The 21,850-nt window shown below is 40.6% G+C and overlaps 1 protein-coding gene across 3 annotated transcripts in view; it reads left to right on the forward strand.

The window, feature by feature from the left end:
- LOC145447190 (uncharacterized) overlaps nucleotides 1-21,850 on the forward strand; it is a 56,977-nt gene that overhangs the window by 5,389 nt on the left and 29,738 nt on the right. Inside the window, exons 4-17 of one of the 3 annotated variants that reach the window (XM_080325600.1) lie at nucleotides 258-354; nucleotides 2,140-2,291; nucleotides 2,491-2,581; nucleotides 8,063-8,211; nucleotides 12,687-12,783; nucleotides 14,432-14,589; nucleotides 14,783-14,873; nucleotides 17,060-17,211; nucleotides 18,137-18,233; nucleotides 18,966-19,096; nucleotides 19,329-19,364; nucleotides 19,421-19,579; nucleotides 19,638-19,722; nucleotides 20,735-20,778. In XM_080325600.1, the coding sequence (XP_080181726.1) occupies nucleotides 258-354; nucleotides 2,140-2,291; nucleotides 2,491-2,581; nucleotides 8,063-8,211; nucleotides 12,687-12,783; nucleotides 14,432-14,589; nucleotides 14,783-14,873; nucleotides 17,060-17,211; nucleotides 18,137-18,233; nucleotides 18,966-19,096; nucleotides 19,329-19,364; nucleotides 19,421-19,579; nucleotides 19,638-19,722; nucleotides 20,735-20,778 (1,539 nt within the window). The remainder of the gene's footprint in view (nucleotides 1-257; nucleotides 355-2,139; nucleotides 2,292-2,490; nucleotides 2,582-8,062; nucleotides 8,212-12,686; nucleotides 12,784-14,431; nucleotides 14,590-14,782; nucleotides 14,874-17,059; nucleotides 17,212-18,136; nucleotides 18,234-18,965; nucleotides 19,097-19,328; nucleotides 19,365-19,420; nucleotides 19,580-19,637; nucleotides 19,723-20,734; nucleotides 20,779-21,850) is intronic. The other 2 variants (XM_080325608.1, XM_080325616.1) reach the window with 2 other exon arrangements.

Consider the following 21,850-nt stretch of genomic DNA (forward strand, 5'->3'; position numbering starts at 1 on the left):
AAAATGCTGCATAGCGATGTAATCTTGGTGAAAGATATTTTACGGCCAGTTTCAGACAATGGTCGGAATTCTTTTTCGTCAAAGGAGCCATATTTACCTTATATTTTCAATTGTCAATGCCATTTCACTATGACGTCACAATTAAAGATTGGTGACGTCATGGATGGAAAATAATGATAAAAACATGCTTAAACGAATGCCAGGTTTTAAGCAACTTATTTTTAAATTTATTTTTGGTTTAACACACAACCTTATAGTTCTAGATGGACCGTGTAACAGTGATGAATTTCCGTGTGCGAATGGATTTGAGTGCATAAGATCCAACCGTTTCTGTGATGGCAAAATGGATTGCAGGTAGGTGATGACTAGCATCACTAGGGCGGCTACAAACTTGTGTGCAATGTCCAATTTATGGTATTCACCGCTAACCCAAACACTTCGAGTTGATCAGGAGCAACCACCTCAGCTGTAACTACCATGTGTTTTCAATGGTATATCTATGTAAGTGCGCATTTTTATAACTATTCATTTATATATATATATATATATGTGTGTGTGTGTGTGTGTCAATGATTGGAGTAGCACTGAATACGCATGGCAAATGCAGATTGCACAAACTATGCCAGCCCGGGGCGTAAACGACAATGCGTAATGGTCAGGGTTGCGCTTAAAAAAAAGGTGTTTCAAAACATGTTTTAAATCAAGGGTCACCAACACGCGGCCCGCAAGCTCATATTTTACGGTCCCCGAACTGATTTGAGATTTCGTAAGAACACTAAGAAATAATAAAAATCTTGTTTTATACCACGGCCATGTTTTAAAGATGTTTGTTTTAAATTGATTTTTGTATCAAGTGCAAACTTATAGTAATGGTGGATCGTTCAACTTCTCGAACGGTAGGATATGGATTCAATCCTCAGCTAATGTGTCAAAACTGCATGGTATCGTCATCTCACCGCATTGGGATTACGCGGAGAGGTAAAATGGTGGTGCCGACTGCCGACTCTATATTCTTTCTGCTCCATAGCTTCAAAATCGCCCGAGTACCTCGAGTGTCACCAGAATAAAATACCTTAAAATCCTCCTCAGGGTGTTCATCCTCACCCCACATAGAATGTATGCATAGTTTATGACAACCCGTTGGAAGCGGTTTTAATCTGCTAAATCAACCATTTCACAAAGCATAATTTGTTCATCTTTATACAAGGCACCGCGTCCCAATCACCGTATGTCAATTGAATTCATCCACAACAGACTGCACCGCGCCAATGTGGCGAGATAGCGCAGTGGTATAATCTGCGGCTGCAACACCAATGGGTGCGGGTTCGCGTCCCACCGAGGTCGACTTCAGAGGAGGTTTATCTGGGCTCCTCCTCGCCACCTCATCCGCGCAAACGGTGTCTTACAAAAAGCATAGAAGCGGGCCGTGCTATAAGTAGGCAGTTACAGGGCAAAACTTAACAATATCGGTCTGGTGTACATGACCAATGAGCCTAGTAGTCGACAAACACCGTGAATATCGCAAAGCAACGCATGTAATGTCAGGCGATTTTCCAGGAGTGTGGTGAAAGTCAGGCTAGCAACATCACGGGTTATATTGTGATGCATTTGAAACAAACGTTATTTTAAAGCACCTTGGTTAAAACATGGCTTAAACAGTGTTTTAAACCGATGCCTTTAAAAAAAATGTATTTTTTTATTCCATAATTGTTTCAATAATCTCGAAAAACTTGTAGTATGAGCTGACGGGCGATTTGCACCCAGTACTGTGGACGTATATGATATGGAGCGGCTGGAACCCTCGAAATCGTCGTCGGTTCAACAGTTATAGCAAGTAAAAGATATCAGTGGTACGGAAATAGGTGTTCTGATGATGAAGGCCGCCGTACAAAAAAGGTGTTAACGATATTGTTGGGCTGCTTATGACAGTGGTCGAAGGAGCCATTTTACACAATCTTTTAAAGTGTCAATGTCAATCCACTGCGATGTCACAATTATTGATTCGTGACGTAATGGATAAAAGAAGGATAGAATAAAAACATGTTATAAACAAGGGCTTTATTTTGAACATGTTTATTTTAAATTGTTTTTTTGATTTTGTTTTAAATGCAACTCTAATTGTGATGCTGATATTTTCAGTGACGAGTCAGACGAGCCATACTACGACCAAGCAATTAATTACGGGCCCAACGTTACTTTATGTTTCGGGATAACTAGCTGGGGATTTTGGCGACGGTCTATATGCGTCGTCCGAATGGAGCTCGTTCCCCGTAAAGCTGACTTTTGCGCAGGTGAAGACTGATTATGGCAATTTTACAATAGATAATTGTATGATGTCGCCGAGAGAAGATACATTAAGGGATATATCAGGCTAACTTGGAATGTTTTAATACTCCACTCATTTTTATCCGTTCAAGAAAATTATTCCCTCGTCGTCATCCGTCCGTCCGTCCGTGGAGGTGGTATGATGCATATGTTGACATTTCACAGGTGAATCATGTGGACGTGATGAATTTCCTTGTGCGAATGGAATTGAATGCATAGTATCAACCTTCTTCTGCGATGGAAGTAATCATTGCAGGTAGGTGATATAGTACGGTCTAAGATGACGTCATCATTGAGCCTTGGACACTTGAGTAGCTTGTTTTATCGAATTAAATTGGTCGTAAACCATATCAACATTGCAACAAACTTGCGTATAATGTGCTGTGCAATCAATGGCATACGATACCATTCCAAAGACTGCGAAGGCGTCTGGAGCAATTAATTCATCTATAGCTATCACATGTATGTAGTGATATTCATATGTACCTGCATGAGGATTCTTCTATTCGTTGGATAATTGAAGCAATGGTTATTGCACACTGCAGCAGAGACGCCTACAATCCTCGCCCGCGCGTAGACTAGATAGTAGGGATGGTGTGAACTTCAGAAAGGTTCAGGTTCGTGTGAACGCAAACCTTTTTGAAAGGTTCTGAGTGAACGCGAACGTAAACCTCATGACGTTACGTGACGTCATATTGCTAATTACAACCTTACATTTTAGTAAAGTGACATCATAGTGTCCTATATGGTGTCGACACAAGCAAATCTCACGGCTCAGTGAAATTGTATCACGTCACAATTTCCATTTGGCTACAGGCAATTTGACTGTCATTTTTGACCGGCTTGCCGAGCATTAAATTAGGTAATACGGGTATCACTCGAAAGCTGACTCTGCACTGATTACGAGAATATAAATTTTATTCCGCTCGCGGCCCTCGAGCCCCCGCAATCAGCCTCGAATTTTCCATTGTTATGGAGATTGGCATTGGGGTCGCAACAATGCTGTCTGGCGAAACGAGAGAGTAGCTCAAGAGAAAAAGAGCGGACAGCATTGTTGCGTCCCAATACCAATCTCCATAACAATGAAAAATTCGAGGCTGATTGTGGGGGTTCCAGGGCCGCGACCGGAATAAAATTTATATTTTCGTAATCAGTGCAGAGTCAGCTTTCGAGTGATACTCGTTTTACCAAATTTAATGGTCGGCAAGCCGGTCAAAAATGACCGTCAAATTGCCTGTAGACAAATGGAAATTGTGACGTGATACAATTTTACTGAGCCGTGAGATGTGCTTGTGTCGACACCATATAGGACACTATGGTGACATATAATAATGTGCACGATACCTAGCAACGACTCTGGGCAATGCCACAATGCTGAAGTACGTACTGACTTATTAAACGTCGCCAAATGTAGCAACTGGGGCAATCAAATGACATAATAATTCCATAAAATCAATATCTTTTGTCGCTTTGCCCACAATTTCTATACCAGGACTTGCAAGGGAATTTATGCTTACGCCTTATCGGTATAGGCCGGACAAGGCAATGTCTTCGACGTCTGAGTGTTGCTACGTTGATGTTGAGCATAGTGTAAAACGGGTTTTACCCAATTAACAAGTTATACAGCAGTTGCCAACACCGCAATCGCACGGATTTGTTTTTTATGATACAATAAACTTATGAAATAGAGATTGGCCCCGTAAGCTTGATATATTTTTTACGTCAGACAACGATATCAATTTAATCGATTGGTTGAATAAATATCATCCGCTGACTACCTACATGTAGCGCATTTCGCTCTTGATGTTGTGTGACTGTGATTTTGCGTCAAGCTCACAACAGAGAGTAACTATAGATCTTCACAAACGGGAAACTGGATATTTCGAGCAAACTTTTGTAACAAAGCAGGTAAAATTTTTGAGATTGTCAAGGTGCATGCTCGTTTAGTGTTGATTTTCTATGCTCCCAGCGCAATGCATACATTGTCCCTCAGTTGAAATACAATAAATTTCTACCAAAGATGTTATAATGACGGGAAATTGTGATATATGTAAAAGGTTCACTGTGCAGAACCTACCAAGGTTCGTTTGTGAACGTGAACCTCTAAATTTCCGAGGTTCACACACAGAACGCGAACGTGAACCTCACGCTCACACCATCTCTATTAGAGAGCGTGTTGGTGGAGCGTCCAGTTTGATTGTTAGGTTGTGGTATCAATCCTCGACAGGAATGCAACAAGGACTTGGTGGTAGAACTGATAGGTGCAGCGTGCTCGCTGGGCGCCCATTCGGGATTGCGTGTCGAGGTAAAGCGGTGGTAGTGACGCGATTACCTTTCATCTATTTGGAATATTCATCCTCCATGCACCCGGAGTGCACAGACAAGAATGAATTTCCTCTCTTACCTCCGGAAGTTCACGATCACCCCTTATATAGACCAGCAGTAGATTTATGAAAACGCGCGTGGAAACAGTTTTGTACCGCGAAATCCCACGGTTTCACAGACCATCGTTATACAATGCACCGCCGTTTAATTTCCGTGATTTAATCGAATTCATCCTCCACTCGACTGTGTGTAGCTGTATAGACTATTTTCTTCTTTCTTCTTCAAGGTGCGTTTATAAGGGACGCGGATGGTCAGGCGGACAGCATCACTGCCTTCAGAGGTCTTAAACTCAAATGTGCTCGCGGGCCAATTTCTTAGTTTTGATGACGCCGCAGGCCTCACCACCAATAATGTTATGTTCGTGCATTTACGGGATATTAGGGATATTCCACGCAGAATTTCCAAGTAGGCCTTGTTTGACGGGAGCTTGAAGATAGGCATTCCTCAAACATCATGAAAATGTAATTTGCTATTGTACTATTCACGCTTGACACGGAAAAGTCATATTTTCAAATATTTGAAAAAAATTGTTTTTATGGCGGGCATTATTTGTTCAAATAGTGAGCTATAGACATCATGCGAGAGGATGCATCATGAATTCATGACATCGTCATTGCTATGGTCAGACTGTCGGGTTATAATATTGCAGCTAGTGGACCTTTGACGTGCTACAATTTTATGTAGAATATTTTAAAATCTATACTGAAGATTGATCTGATAGCAGAGCATTTGAGCGTTGTAGCCTAATCCGAGTTATGATATAGTCGTGATAAGTAGCCAATTGTTACTATGTCAGCTTCAGATTTTGCCTCCGATTATTATTGGAACATATCAATAACAACTTGAATATAATCATTATTGGGCCATATTAACCTTAGGGATCGTACCCCGCGTGCTTCCAATAAGATTTCTCGTAGCACCTGGATATTTTTAACACAAATTCTGTTTGTACCTATATTAAAATTAGAAAGCCCATACACGCAAAATCGCGCGAAGCGCGAAGACCAGTTTCCAGTTGAATAAGTTGGTCAATAAAATATTCCACAGCATATAGGCCTAATTCCACAATGCATCTCGTACCCCATGATGTGGTGCTCCGTACCCCCGAAGGGGTATACGGACCCTGGTTAAAAACCCATGGAATAGAAATGTCCAATCGCCGATGAATTCATTGGTGGTACAGCTGTGGAGCGTACTACTACCTTACTCGCCACCGATGATAATAACATGGATGAAGAGATCGGACAACACCCAGCATGTAACCAACGCGATTTCAAGTTGCCAGGTTTCTTAACTATTTGGTACTCTTCCCCTAGACAAAATACGCAAGATTTATCGAAATGGACATATCGGCGAGACATTTAAAGTTTTAGGACATGTAACATGCGACTCCAAGAAGTGTGACAGAACGATCGGCAGCGAGAAAACCTGGGCCAAAAAGGACTGCCCTCTTACGCTGACCGAAAACTTCGTTATATATGCAAAATACATATAGGTTCAAGTGTCCATGGCAACTAAATGACTGGCGCCGAATGTTCCTGTCTTGACAATCTGAACCTCAGAAGATAAATACCATCCCCGCAGGGAAAAATCATATGCCAGTAAAGAAATACCAATTTGAAATCGTGTGCGTCGTTAGTTTAGTTACTTAGTACGTTTGGGCGATTCTGTATTTTTTTGATATAACAGACAGGAGATCACGAAATGACATCATGAAACGATGTCATACCAACGAGTCCGCCCGCCCGAATATGTTTAATTATTATTTACGCGCCGTACAGTTTGCAAGCCACCTCATTCGGCTCTACTGGTAAATCTGATAACGTGAAAATAGAGGACAAGAAATTGATAGCAATATGCAATTCCCGATATTATTGACCGATTTTATCATGAATTATCGAAAATTTTTGCGCTTTGCGCTGGCTCACTAACCTTTGGACCTTATTTCGTGACAAAGGTGAACAACGTGATGGGGGGTCGGTTTATCACCCTATGGGAGCCCAAGACCCAAGTTTTATTGGGGGGGGGGCTGGCCAAGTGCTGTTTCATTCCTGCGAACGGGTATACGACCGAAGATCTTTAATTATTATTGAGGGGTCCTACCATTTCAAGCACACCTCACTCAGCTCTACCGGTAAATCTGATTACGTGGGCAAAGAGAGGATAAAAATTGATAACAATATATATTAAATTCCCGATCATATTGACCAATTCAATGATGAATTTTGAAATTTTTCGCGCTTCGCGCGTCTAGACGAGAATAGACGACCCACTAAACGGACGCTTAACACAGATGATGAGTAGCGGTAAACAGCGGGTAACCCAGGGGGTCTGGGGTTTATCATCCTATGGGGGCCCAAGACCAAAGTTTGGGGGGGCTGACGAAGTGCTGTTACGGCCCTAATAGCTATATATACCCTACGCAACGCAAGCTACGACCTTGTGATATATTACTATTCCTCATGACAGTTTCATAGATTGTTGCATTCGCAGGATTGCCAAGTCACCGTTCCGAGTAGCAATTCCTTCTCCGATTTTAACGTTTGACTCGACTCAACTTGAGTAATTTTTATTTAATCACCCAGTCAATCCGAAATCGAGTAATTTTACGAAAGATCGCACAAAACAAAATCGCAATTTTCATTCACGAATCATCAACGGGTCATGTTTTATCATCATGAACTAGAAATGTGACGTAATAGCTGATCTTCTACCTCATGATAGCTTTTAAAAGTGATGTGATAGTGTAGTTTGTTGAGATTTCAGTGTTTTATAGCAGTTTTGGGGTGAAATTCAAGTTCTTAGATCTAAAAAAGATATTTGGCACTGGAAGATATTGTCGAATGCTTGAAATTCCAAAATGCCGTCGCGGGCCGCACAAAATGCTCTCGCGGGTCGCGTGTTTGAGACCTCTGGCCTAGATTATGACCTGTTACGACAGACCCTGGTCCAATAAGCTTTGTCTGTATATAGTTAACCCCCATGTAGGCCTACTCAGTACTAAGGATATAATGCTTACGTTGGTAATATCGTATCAAGTGTTGCATATCGCACCAGAATTTGGTAACCTGATATTACTTGCACATTACAGAAGATATTGTGAAATAAATGATTTCATCGCTATTATCAACTTATTTTCTCTTGTTCGGGAGACTCATTTAACGCAATCCTCAGCATACATGTCCGAAATGTCTTTGTATTGAGTAAATATGTGGATTGAAACTTGACCAAGAACGCTAATTATGTAATAGTACAGGTGAAGATATAATAGTTGGTTTGCTACCGACCTACCGTATACTACCCCAGGCTCAGTCCATCCTTTCTTATCTACTGCCGCGTCTAATATTTTCAGAGACGGATCAGACGAAATCTACTACAACCAGACAACTAAATACGGACCCAACGCTACTTTTTGCCACGGTGAATATACCGGGTTGTCAACGCAACAGTATATATGCGTCGTCCCTACGAAGCTCTCCCGTACATCTGATTTCTGTAAAGGTGGGGACTATATATATGGTAATTTCACAATGGATCATTCAGCGATTAGAAACAGCTTAAAATGTCAGCTCTATAGAGGAGGGGATGACTTAAGGCATAGGTTCTCAAATTCTGGTAACCCACACCACACATGGGTCGCGAAGGGTTTAAATTGTGGTCGCGACTGCACCAGATCGATCGTTTAATATGTATGTTATATTTGTTGAATTTCTTGCAATGAACTAAATCTTTGCCCTTCGCACTCCTGTGAGTGATTTATACATGTCCAAATATACTGTTTCGAATACTACATTACTACTTCATTAGCATGTATAAATACCTGCGCCAAATTTTCGAAGACAGTCCCTATAAATCAGCTGTAGGCTGTATCTGGTCACATGGGCTGAGAGAGGACTAGGATTTAAGACTATATTTTACTAATATAAAACTAGAAATATTCCTCTGATGATGACGCGATCAGGAAAAGACTAGTAAGCAATCATTGAACAGATTCGAAACCAACTCCCAGCTATCGTCAACTCATGTCTCGCTGAGATCAGCTCAACGAATGCTTCTCAATCTGCTGCTCTGAACGCTACTCATCAAATCATCATTAGATTATAAACAGAAAGAACTCAAAAAAGTCCAAGACAGCCAAGAGTTCATTGCTGCAAAGTTCGATGACTTCGAAAAACAACTTGAGAAAAACACCGCAACGATTAAAAAATATGAAGAGATTATTGATGAACAAAAAACCCAGATCCAGCTCCTTATGGAGAGAACTGAAGAGATGGACGGACAGGCGAGATCTGACCTGCTAGAATTCCACGGTATTCCTGTGTGCTCGACAGAGCACACAGACTCTCTGGTCATGGATGTCATATCAAAAATCACCTCATTGGATGACAGTAACTGTATCAGCTTTTCACACAGAAAATTCAAATCGAACGACCCTAAAGCAAAGCCATCACCAATCGTTGCTAAATTTACTTCACGCAAAATTAGAAACGAAATTTATGGATCCCGCTCCAAGCTCCAACCGGCTGAAAATATTCCACATGCACCTAAGATTTTCATTGTTGAACATCTTACAGAAAAAAAACGAAATATACTCTTTGCTGCAAGAGACCGGAAGAAGGATCTTGGATATGCTTATCTGTGGACAAACAATGGTAAAGTGTTTATGAGGATGAACGAAAACACACCAACTCTACATATCAACAACACAGAGGACTTGGATAAGATGTGTGACAAGAACTTGAATCACTAGTGCCACAACATCCAGAGAAACACTTTTTGAAGCATAATTTACATACAGTGGCTTTTCCAACCCATCATTTGCCCGATCCAGGTGTTAATGTAAGTGATACCGAAAATGACATTACTTTTATAAATTCCTTACCATGCCGGGAACTCCGGAAAACTTGAAAAAAATTGGAAGAAAACCTACCATCATGCATATGAATGCACGATCATTGTCAAAACATCACGATGGTATTTGTACGATGTTATCCTCCATGCAAAGACCACCCTGCATACTTGCTATAATCGAGACTAGACTTAAAGCTAACTCATTCCAAAATGTTGATCTACCCAACTTCACTTTTCAGCACTCCTCCTCCAGCAGGAGGAGTAGGTATATATGTGGAAGATGGATATACATGTATTCCGAGTAGCCTACTTCATACCAACGCAACTGCCCATCTGTTGATGAAGTATGGACTGAGGTTACATTAAAACCCAACAGCACTATATCCTATGTCATTGGTGTACTTTATCGACACCCTTCCGGTTGCTTGACAAAGTTTTTAGACCTGTTTGAAAAATCTATTAAACAGCTAACCCTCATGGGAAAAAAGTTTATCATATTAGGCGATATTAATTTGAATCTTTTGAACATGACGTTGCATACCAGACGGTACACGGATTGTATCAACTCATTCGGTGCAGCCCAGCTAATAACACTGCCGACTCGGGTTACCACACACTCCCAGACAGTGCTGGTTCATATCATCACAAATGTTACCGACGTAGAACTTGGACCAGCAACTCTAGCCTATGACATATCTGACCATTACCCAATCCTCTGTGAATTAGATCTCGTGAGAACGACTCCTCCCCCCAACTATACATTACGAAGAGACCGGAGTAATTTATCCAGAGAAAACCTGTTTCTTGATGCATGCGACAAGTTAAGTGATTTTGTAGATGTCCCTAACACTGCTGATTCAACCCTACTCAACCTCGAGTTCAACAACTTTGTCCAAGATGTCAAAACGCTCATTGATGTTCATGCTCCTCTTCAAACAATTAGGCCTACAAGACGCAAACAAAAACTCCATCTCAAACCATGACTTACACCAGGCATCCTACGTGCTATCAAAACCAGGAATGATCTTTATCGCAAATTTATTAAAAGTAGAGCAGCGTGTGACATGGAACAGCATAGACAATATGCAAAAACATTATCTTCAGTAAAGAACAAGGCAAAGGAATCCTACTACCAGAATCTATTCACTAACTGCCATGGCAATCAGTAAGATTCATGGAAACTTATCCGAGGGTTAATTAGCAAAAAGAAATCTTCACCGCCATCTTATCTGCGCTCTGATGAGGATAACAGTATAGTTAAGGATCCAACAGAGGTTGCCAACTGCTTCAACAAATTCTTCTCGTCCGTTGGTCCAAGACTGGCCTCCACAATTCCATCGTCCACGGTCAATCCGAGGAAATGCGTAACAAGGGTTGGCTCTTCCACGTTCTTCGAACCGACATCACCGGAAGAAGTTGAAGCTCTAATCTACTCTCTTAAATCTGGAAAAGCAACAGGACATGATCAAATCCCCAATGATCCCCTGAAAGTCATTGCAGGTGCATTAAGCAAACCTTTATCTTGCTTTTTCAATATGTGTGTTGAATTAGGTTGTTTTCCAGAGTGCTTGAAAATAGCAAAAATATCTCCAGTGCATAAAGCAGGCTCTAGACCAGTGGTTCCCAACCTTTTTCGACTCATCGCACCCTTTTCAAACTCCACACCGATAATCACCCCCAAATATTGGGAACCGAAAAATGGGCATACAGACTGAAATCACCGGCGAGTCGACTAAGAAAAAAGGTCAACTTTTCGGCTCGACCACGAAATTACACTTTTCCAGCTAAATTTTGGTGAGTTGACCAACAAAAAATATGATTTCTCCGACTTGATTCCAAAACGACCGTAACAGCATTTCGTCACCCCTCCCCAATACGTTGGTCTTGATCCCCATCCATACGGTGATAAAGCAAACTTCTGTACCCCTCAGACCAAACTCCCCCGACACCTCTTTACCGCTACTTCTCAGCACAAATCGTTGGACTCTTTAGTTAGTCGGCTTAATTCGCGCGCAGCGCCAAAACTTTCTATCATCCATGATTGAATCGGTCAATATGATCGGGAATTGCATATATATTGCTGTCAATTTTTCATCCTCTCTTTGCTCATGTATTCAGATTTACCGGTAAAGCTGAGTGAGATGTCTTGGAAAACGTAGGACCCGTAAATAATAATTGAACATATTCGGGCATCCATGTGGTCATAAGGACTTCGTTACGTAATGACATTTCGTGGCCTCTGTCTGCTATGTCAAAAGATATTCAAATCGCCCAAACGTACTAAACTAAAAGACGCACACGATTTAAAATTGGTATTTCTGCACTGGCAATTAATTTTTCTCTGCGAGATGGCATTTTTGGGACTGAGACAGCCTCTCAACCAAATTGCTACTAAGCAGGAAAACGTCAAGCCGAATTCAGCACAAGGCCGCCAGTGTAATTGTGTAACTTTTTTGGCCAACATATGAGCTAACGTGAAAAACATACCAAATTCATAGATTCAACTCAAGTCTATATAGCAAGCGGACTTGATGATTTATTTTTCGTCAGCGGCCAAAGTTTAGTGCGGACCGCATTCGACATAGTTCGGCCATACCTGAATATGTATGGCCATGAAATTCCACAGTCAACAAATGGTTGCGCGTTAAAAAGCACATTTTTTAGTCACTGGTGACTTTTTATAGGGAGGGACTTTTAACTCAAATATCGGCCAAGGGGGGCACGAGACGAAAAAGGTTGGTAACCACTGTCGTATGCGATATGGAATTGTTGGAACCATAGAAATCGTCGTCGGTTCAACAGTTCTAGCAGACAGTTATATTTCATTGGTATGAAATAGATGTTCTGATGATGTTGACCACCGACCCAAAAACAATGCTGGATAGCGATGTAGACTTGGTCAAAGATATTTTACGGCCAGTTCAAGACAATGGTCGGAATCCTTTTTCGTCAAAGGAGCTATATTTACCTTATATTTTCAATTGACATTGTCATTTCACTATGACGTCACAATAAAGATTGGTGACGCCATGGCTAAAAAATAATAATAAAAACATGCTGACGAGTGCCATGTTCGGAGCAACTTATTTTTAAATCGATTTTTGGTTTAACACACAACCTTATAGTTCAAGATGGACCGTGCAACAGTGATGAATTTCCGTGTGCGAATGGATTAGAGTGCATCAGATCCTCCTTTTTCTGCGATGGCAAAATACATTGCAGGTAGGTGACGACTAGGATCATTAGGGCGGCTACAAACTTGTGTGCAATTTGCAATGTATGGTATGCACCGCTAACCCAAACAGTCCGAATTGATCAGAAGCAATCACCTCAGCTGTAACTACTATGTGTTTTCAATGATATTATTATGTAAGTTCTATTTATATATATATATATATATATATATATTATCAAATATTGAAGTAGCACTGAATACGCATGACAAATGCATAAACTATGCCAGCTCTGGCGTTAACGACATTGCGTAACGGTCAGGGTTGCGCTTTAAAAAAAGGTGCTTTAAAACATGTTTTAAACCAAGAGTCACCAACACGCGGCCCGCAAGCTCATATTTTACGGCCCCCGATCTGATTTGAGATTTCGGAAGAACACTAAAAAAGAATAAAACTCTTGTTCAAACCACGGCCGTGTTTTAAAGATGCTTGTTTTAGATTGATTTTTGTTTCAAGTGCAACCATAGTGGAGCGTTCAACTTTGCTGGATTCAATCCTCAGCTAATTCGTGTCAAAACTGCATGGTATCATCATCTCACCATCAGGATTACGCGGATAGATAAAATGGCGGTGCCGACTGCCGACTCCATATTCTTTCTGCCCCTTAGCATCAAATTTGGCCTAGTACCTCGAGTGTCACCAGATAAAATACCTTAATCGTCCTCCGGGAGTTCATCCTCATCCTACATACAATGTCTGCATAGTTTATGACAACCCGTCGGAAGCGGTTTTAATCTGCTAAATTCAACCATTTCACAAAGCATAATTTCTTCATCTTTATACAAGGCAACGCGTCTCAATCCCCGTATGTCAATTGAATTCATCCGACAACAGACTGCAATGCATGAATGTGGCGAGATAGTGTTGGAGGTTTATCTAGGCTCCTCCTCGCCACCTCATCCGCGTAAGCGATGTCTTACAAAAAGCCTTGAAGTGGGCCATGCTATAAGTCGGCAGTCATGGAAAAAAAATTGACAATATCGGTTTGGTGTAAATGACCAATGACCATAGTAGTCGACAAACACCATGAATATCACAAAACTAACAAAGCAACGCATGTAATGCCACACTATTTTCCAGGAGTGTGGTGAAAGTCAGGCTAGCAACATCACGGGTTATATTGTGATAAGTAATGCATTTGAAACAAACGTTATTTTAAAACACCTTGGTTAAAACATGCTTTGAACAGTGTGTTAAACAGATGCCTTTCAAAAAAATATTTTTTTTATTCCATGATTATTTAAATAATATCGAAAAACATGTAGCATGAGCCTACGGAAGATTTGCGCCCAGTATGTCGACGTTATAGTTATAGCAAGTAAAAGATGTATATCAGTGGTACGGAATGGGTGTTCTGATGATGAGGACCGCCGACCGAAAAATGCTGTTAAAGATATTGTTGGTCTGCTTATGACAGTGGTTGAAAGCCCTTTTCGCCGAATTAGCCATTTTACCCAATCTTTTAAAGTGTCAATGTCAATCCACTTCGATGTCACAATTAATGATTCGAGACGTAATGGATAGAGAAATTATAAAATAAAAAACATGTTATAAAAAAAAGCTCTATTTTAAACATGTTTGTTTAAATTGTTTTTTTCTTTCAAAAGCAACCCTAATTGTGATGTCGATATCTTCAGTGACGAGTCAGACGAGCCATACTACGAACAGGCAATCAATTACGGGTCCAACGTTACTTTATGTCGCGGAAAAACAGCCCCGAGACTATGGCTAAGGCTACGGCATATATGCGTCGTCCGAATGGAGCTCGTTCCCCGTAAAGCTGTCTTTTGCGCAGGTGAAGACTGATAATGGCAATTTCACAGTGGGTAATTGTATGATGTCGCGGAGAGAAGATACATTGAGGGATCTATCAAGCTAACTTGGATTATTTAATATTCCGCTCATTTTTATCCGTCCAAGAAAATTATTTGCTTGTCGTCATCCGTCCGTCCATTCGTCCGTATGATGCATATGTTGACATTTCACAGGCGAATCATGTGGAAGTGATGAATTTCCTTGTGCGAATGGATTTGAATGCATATTATCATTCTTCTTCTGCGATGGAATCAATCATTGCAGGTGGATGATATAGTACGATCTGAGATGACTTCATCATGGAGCCTTAGACACTTGAGTAGCTTGTTTTATCGAATTAAATTGGTCGTAAACCATGTCAACATTGCAACAAACTTGAGTATAATGTGCTGTGCAATCGATGGCATACAATACTATCCAAAAGATTTTGAGGGCCTCCGGAGCAATTACTTCATCTATAGCTATCACATGTATGTAGTGATATTCATATGTACCTGCATGAGGATTCTTCTATTTGTCGGATAATTGCAGCAATGATTATTGCAAACTGCAGCAGAGACACCTACAATCCCCGCACGCCCGTAGACTAGATAGTAGGGATGGTGTGATCTTCTGAAAGGTTCAGGTTCGTGTGAACGCGAACCTTTTTTAAAGGTTCTGTGTGAACGCGAACGTAAACCTCATGACGTCACGTGACCTCATATTGCTAATTCGAACCCTGCATTTTAGTAAAGTGATATATATTAATGTGCACGATACCTGGCAACGACTCTGGCCACATAATGCCACAATGCTGAAGTACGTACTGACTTATTAAAGGTCGCCAAATGTAGCAACTGCAGCAATCAAATGACATAATAATTCCATAAAATCAATATCTTTTTTCGCTTTGCCCACAATTTCTACCAGGACTCGCAAGAGAATATATGCGTAGGCAATGTCTTCGACGTCTGAGTGTTGCTACGTTGATGTTGAGCATAGTTTAAAACGGGTTTTACCCAATTAACAAGTTATACAGCGGTTGCCAACACCGCAATCGCATGGATTTGGTTTTTATGATACAATAAACTTATGAAATCGAGATTGGCCCCGTACGCTTGATAGATTTTTTACATCAGACAACGATATCAAATTAATCGATTGGTTGAATAAGTATCATTCGCTGACTCCCTACATGTAGCGCATTTCGCTCTTGATGTTGTGTGACTGTGATTGTGCGTCAAGCTCACAGCAGAGAGTAGCTAACTCTTCACAAACGGAAAACTGGATATTTCGAGCAAACTTTTGTAACAAAGCAGGTAAAATTTTTGAGATTGTCAAGGTGCATGCTCTTTTAGTGTTGATTTTCTATGCTCCCAGCGCCATGCATAGATTGTCCCGCAGTTGAAATGCAATAAATATTTACCAAAGATGTTATAATGACGGGAAAATTGTGATATATGTCAAAGGTTCACAGTGCGGAGCCTACCAAGGTTCGTTTGTGAACGTGAACCTCTAAATTTCCGAGGTTCACACACAGAACGCGAACGTGAACCTCATGTTCACACCATCCCTACTAGAGAGCGTGTTGGTAGAGCGTCCAGTTTGATTGTTAGGTTGTGGTATCAATCCCCGACAGGAATGTAACAAGGACTTGGTGGTAGAACTGATAGGTGCCGCGTCCTCTTTGGGCGCCGACTCGGGATTGCGTGGCGAGGTAAAGTGGAGGTAGTGACGCGACTAACTTTTTGCTATTTGGAATCTTCATCCTCCATGCACCCGGAGTGCACAGATCCGGAAGTTCACGATCACCCCTTATATAGACCAGCAGTAGTTTTATGACAAAGCGTGTGGAAACAGTTTTGCACCGCGAAATCCCACGGTTTCACAGACCATCGTTATACAATGCACCGCCGTTCGATTTCCGTGATTTAATCGAATTCATTCTCCACTCGACTGTGTGTAGCTGTATAGACCATTTTCTTCTTTGTTCTTCAAGGTGCGCTTATAAGGGACGCGAATGGTCAGGCGGACAGTTGTATCACTGCCTAGATTATGACCTGTCCACTATGCATTGTCTGTATATAGTTAACTCCCATGTAGGCCTACTTAGTACCAAGGACATAATGCTTATACGTTGGTAATATCGTACCAAGTGTTGCACATCGCACCAGAATTTGGTAACCTGGTATTACTTGCACATTACAGAAGATTCCGGATATTGTTAATAAAATGATTTCATCGCTATTATCAACTTATTTTCTCTTGTTCGGGAGACTCATTTAACGCAATCCTCAGCATACATGTCCGAAATGTCTTTGTATTGAGTAAATATGTGGATTGAAACTTGACCAAGAACGATAATTAAGTACTGGTACAGGTGAAGATATAATAGTTGGTTTGCTACCGACCTACCGTATACTACCCCAGGTACAGTCCATCCTATCTACTGCCGCGTCTAATATTTTCAGTGACGGATCAGACGAAATCTACTACAACCAGACAACCAATTACGGACCCAACGCTACTTTTTGCCACGGTAGTAGATATACCGGGCTGTCAACGCAACAGTACATATGCGTCGTCCCTATGGAGCTCTCCCGTACATCTAATTTCTGTGAAGGTGGGCACTATATATATGGTAATTTCAGAATGGATCATTCAACGATTAGAAACAGCTTAAAATGTCAGCTCATAGAGGAGGGGATGCTTTAAGACAGGGGTTCTCAAATTATGGTAACCCACACCACACATGGGTCGCGAAGGGTTTAAATTGGGGTCGTGACTGCACCAGATCGATCGTTTAATATGTATGTTATATTTGTTGAATTTCTTGCAATGAAAATATCTTTGCCCTTCGCGCTCATGAGAGTGATTTATACATGTCCAGATATACTGTTTCGAATACTACATTACTACTTCATTAGCATGTATAAATATCTGCTCCAAATTTTCGAAGGCCGTCCCTACAAATCAGCTCTAGGCTGTATCTGGTCACATGGTCTGAGAGAGGACTAAAACTAATCGTATGTAAACTAAACGTATGCTATTGCCAACACTCATCAACGAACTTGATATCATAAATGCAACCCATTCGATATCATAAAGTAGAGTTGTAGAAAGGGTGTTTAACAAGACTTTAAGTGGAAACTGGGCAGTCAACACAATGGCGTGGACTCGGACTCGAGTCATAACACCATGACTGGGACTCGACCCTCTGCTTGATGACTTGGACTACGACGACTTGACTCGGTGGTAAATTGCAAATTACTCGACTTGACTAGAATCAAAACGATAAAAAAGAGATCGACTTGTGACTCGGAGCATTGTGGCTTAGTTACCACCCTGGTATTATATTGTTCGATAGTATTATTGCTCCACTCTGTCGCATTTACATCAAAAAATTGAGAAATACGACGGGTGTTAATCGGCCCTAATACATTAGGAAAACATAAGTTATGATTCAGAAATTGCAGCATATATATACAGGTTGCGTCGAGCAATGTACCTACTATCACACTTGAAAGTTGAGTTATGAATATATATAGGTAAAAGTTCAACATGTTCACATGAAGAATTCCGCTGTTCTGATGGATTCACTTGTATTCTCCGGAGTAATTTTTGCAACGGTTTTGCACAATGTAGGTAAGAAAATTGAATTCAGCGGGTAGGGAACCTCACCGGAAAGCGAAGTTATGGATGTTTTACTCATATATATTATATATACATTGGGGCAGCTCAAAAAAATATTTTTTCCGATTGTCGGTTGCTAGGTGAATAAATCGTCAGGTTGCCTAAAAAACGATGCATACCAAATTTGACTCAATTCCAACCCATTGCTATAAAAGAAAAAAGTTTTGGATTTATTCGATAAAAATGAATATTATTATTTTTTTAAATTTTACTGGCTGCCCGATGAAATTATTGGGTTGTCCGAAAAAACGATGCACAACAAATTTGTCTCAATTTCAACCATGACAAGCAAAGTTATTGGTGTACAAGATTTTGGATTTTGAAAAATAGTATTTACGGAGGCAAATTCTTTAAATATTTATTATAAGTCTGTAAATACTATCATTTATCATCTCAGATTTTGAACATCAGTAACTTCGTTTCCACTGGTTCGAGTTGCGTCAATTCCTTGTGCATAATTTTTTCCGGAATTTGAAATAAATTCATTTTTGAACACCCCTAATACACACGCACACATAGATACTAATGTCGATAAAATTGAAATAATTGAAATGTAATTGCTTGGGGTGCTGGGAATGAAGTCGCGTTGTCCGTAAAACCCACGAAAAGATATTCTCCTTGCAACCAACGCCGCTTCATATCTAAATAATCTAACCGGCTCAATCAATTTATTTTGCCAATAAGGGATGGAAGCGACGAGATCGACTCGAAATTAGCAGCGCCTGGACAAAGAACATGTTCTGTCTCTCATCATACGAAGAAGTGCGCGGTACCACACGCGAACGTTTGCAGCGGCCAGAGTGTTTGTAAACACCGTAAGTAGGACAAGAAGCGCGAAATGTCCAACGTCATCCACTGTTGGGTAGCCTACATGTGCCCCTCTATTAAATGTTCGACTGATTCATTATGACGTAATCCTTACCCACTATCACATCATCGCTAAAAATCCCACCACTCCCAAATTCAGATCCTAGCCGCCCATAATTCCGAAATTTATATGCGATACAGAATTTACAACAAAACTCATAAACCAGAATTGTGTTTCAGATGTTGACAACTGCTTATGCGGGAAGCATGCAGACTGTAAGCTCGTAAAGTAAGATTTTCAATTTATTATTCATCCTACTTTATTTCATCAGATTTCTTGGACGAGGACTGTTTCAAATGTTTGTCTGATCATTCCGTGGTCATTCCTATTTCGCATCTGTGCGACGGTAGTATTGATTGTCCAGATTTCAGCGATGAATGTTTGTGCACGTCAATTAACTGGCCTCAGATATGCCACAAGCTGTTCTTAGGTGAGTTATCTTTGCTTTAGTATTACCCAACCTTCCCTGAAAAAGGAATATATATTAGACTTCAGATCACCCGTTAGATGCGTGTCTTACGTCGACAACCGAACACAGATTACTGTTACAAGCGGAATGCGGTGCGACGACAGGTAGGCTATTTGACGACTATATAGCTTTCTCTTAAATTAATATCGAGCTGCAAGCTTAGTCAATGCAATTGGAATGAAGCTGATTCAGGTTGATCAGTGTGATCTGTAATTGATGTGAAGAGTGACTGTAACGAAAATGACGAATTCCGAAGTAGCAGGAGATTCTGGCGAAACAATGATCACAAATTGCACCTGCTCACACCAGTATTGGTCATTTTGCGTACTCCGTGGTCACCGGGATACGTTTTACGATCATATTGATTGTGCTGAGCTATTAAAAAGGCTAATATGAAATTCACATGCAATCTCAAACGATTTGAGGCTTTTATGAGTAGGCCTAGCTCAGGGTTGTAACCAAGTTACAAGGCTTCGAGTAACAGGTCAATCTCACTTTTATAGTCGTGACTCGAGTCAAGTCGAGTCATTTACAATTCACCACCGAGTAAATTCTGATTCCAAATGTTCATGTTCACTGTTCAGCTTCGAGTTCAATCAACTCTGCTCGAGTGATATAAAATGGCTTGCATTAATAATATAGTAAATTTGATCAGTCTTAACAGTTTCCGGCCCGTTTTGGTAATTTTACTGTTTACTATTTTGCAAAGAAATATATGTCCTGGCCGTCATAGTCTCGAGTCATGTGACTTGGTTTGAGTCATGCACAATCACTCGAGTACAAGTCCGAGTCGATACACAAATTGACACAAGTCGAGTCCTTTTACGCATTTGAAAAAATGAATCTAGTGACCGAAAATCGCGACTCTAGTCAGACTAGACTCAAGTCATTACAACCCGGGAGTAGCCTCATTCTAAAAGCTTTAATTTTCTATATGATTGCACTCTATACGTGGTTTTGATCTGTCTTCATAAGCGAAACGCCTGCTCTACACCAGACATGACGTCCATTTTCACAAACTCACCTATGTTGATTACTCAAATTTCTCTTTCACTATACATATGACTATAGTGAAATAAGTTCCTGATGGGAACAATAAATTTGGTTATTATTTAGAGTTGACTGCGTGGATGCTAGCGACGAGGAAAGTTGCTCCGGTGGTGAGAAAGTTCATTTAAATAAAATGTCGTATGTAATGTAATTGCTTCTATGTAAATATTGGGGATGGTGTGAACGTGAGGTTTAATTTCGCGTTCTATGCGTGAACCTTTTGCAGGTTCGCGTTAACAAACACAAACTGGTAGGTGCACTGTCAACCTTTTTCATGTATTACAATTTTCACTTTATATCAAAACATATTTCGTTGAAATTCTTTACATTTGAACTTCGGACCACTATCTGCATGGTGGTGGCAGCACGAAAAGAAATTCAGTGCTAAACAAGCATGTAATGCCTTACCCTCTCAGAAATTTTGATGGTTTTGTCAGAAAAGGTGGCTAGAAATATTCAGTTCGCCGGATGTGAATATTTAGTGACTCTCTGCTGTGAGGTTGGCCCGAAATAACAAATATTATTATAAATAATCAACATCAGCGAAGTTGATAATATAAAGAATATTAGCTACTGCATAACTTAATTTTGAGGTAATATCTGTAGCAAGTATAAAAATTTCGCTCCGATCAATAGCAATGGAACAATATTCCGATGCCTTAAGAATTCATTGTCCGATATTGCGCTCTGCCCCCCTCTCCTATATCTACGCCAAGGAACGACAATACTACATCAAGTGACTTACATTCGCCCTTGGTATAAAACCAGCGCATATCGTATATTGGCTTATATAGAAAAATACTCATGTACCATACAAAACCTACTATTTGATTTATCCTTACGATATCTGGAAAAGACAAATGGTCGTCTGTTGAACTGGTAGTCAAGAACTCGTTTGTCAGGACGTTCGTCTCAGCTATTCTACCATTTAAGTATATTTGTAAGCCGCTATCTGTAGACCACGGACTCGCCGTATACCTCGCAGGCTATTGGACACGTCGAAGGTCTATACCGGTCAAGCTTAGACCACAAAAGCGTAAGCATTTTATTCCTTATTCCGTGAGGCCAAAGGTTCGTGTTCACGTTCTCCTTCACATTAGAGATGTACGGATGATGGTTTTTAGGGATACGGTTCCTGTTTTCATCGTTAATGCTAAAATCTGGATCCCGAAATAATCCTGC

This window comes from Botryllus schlosseri, chromosome 1 (assembly GCF_051294905.1).
Source record: "Botryllus schlosseri isolate E-star chromosome 1, Bs_hap1, whole genome shotgun sequence".
Taxonomy (NCBI): Eukaryota; Metazoa; Chordata; class Ascidiacea; order Stolidobranchia; family Styelidae; genus Botryllus; species Botryllus schlosseri.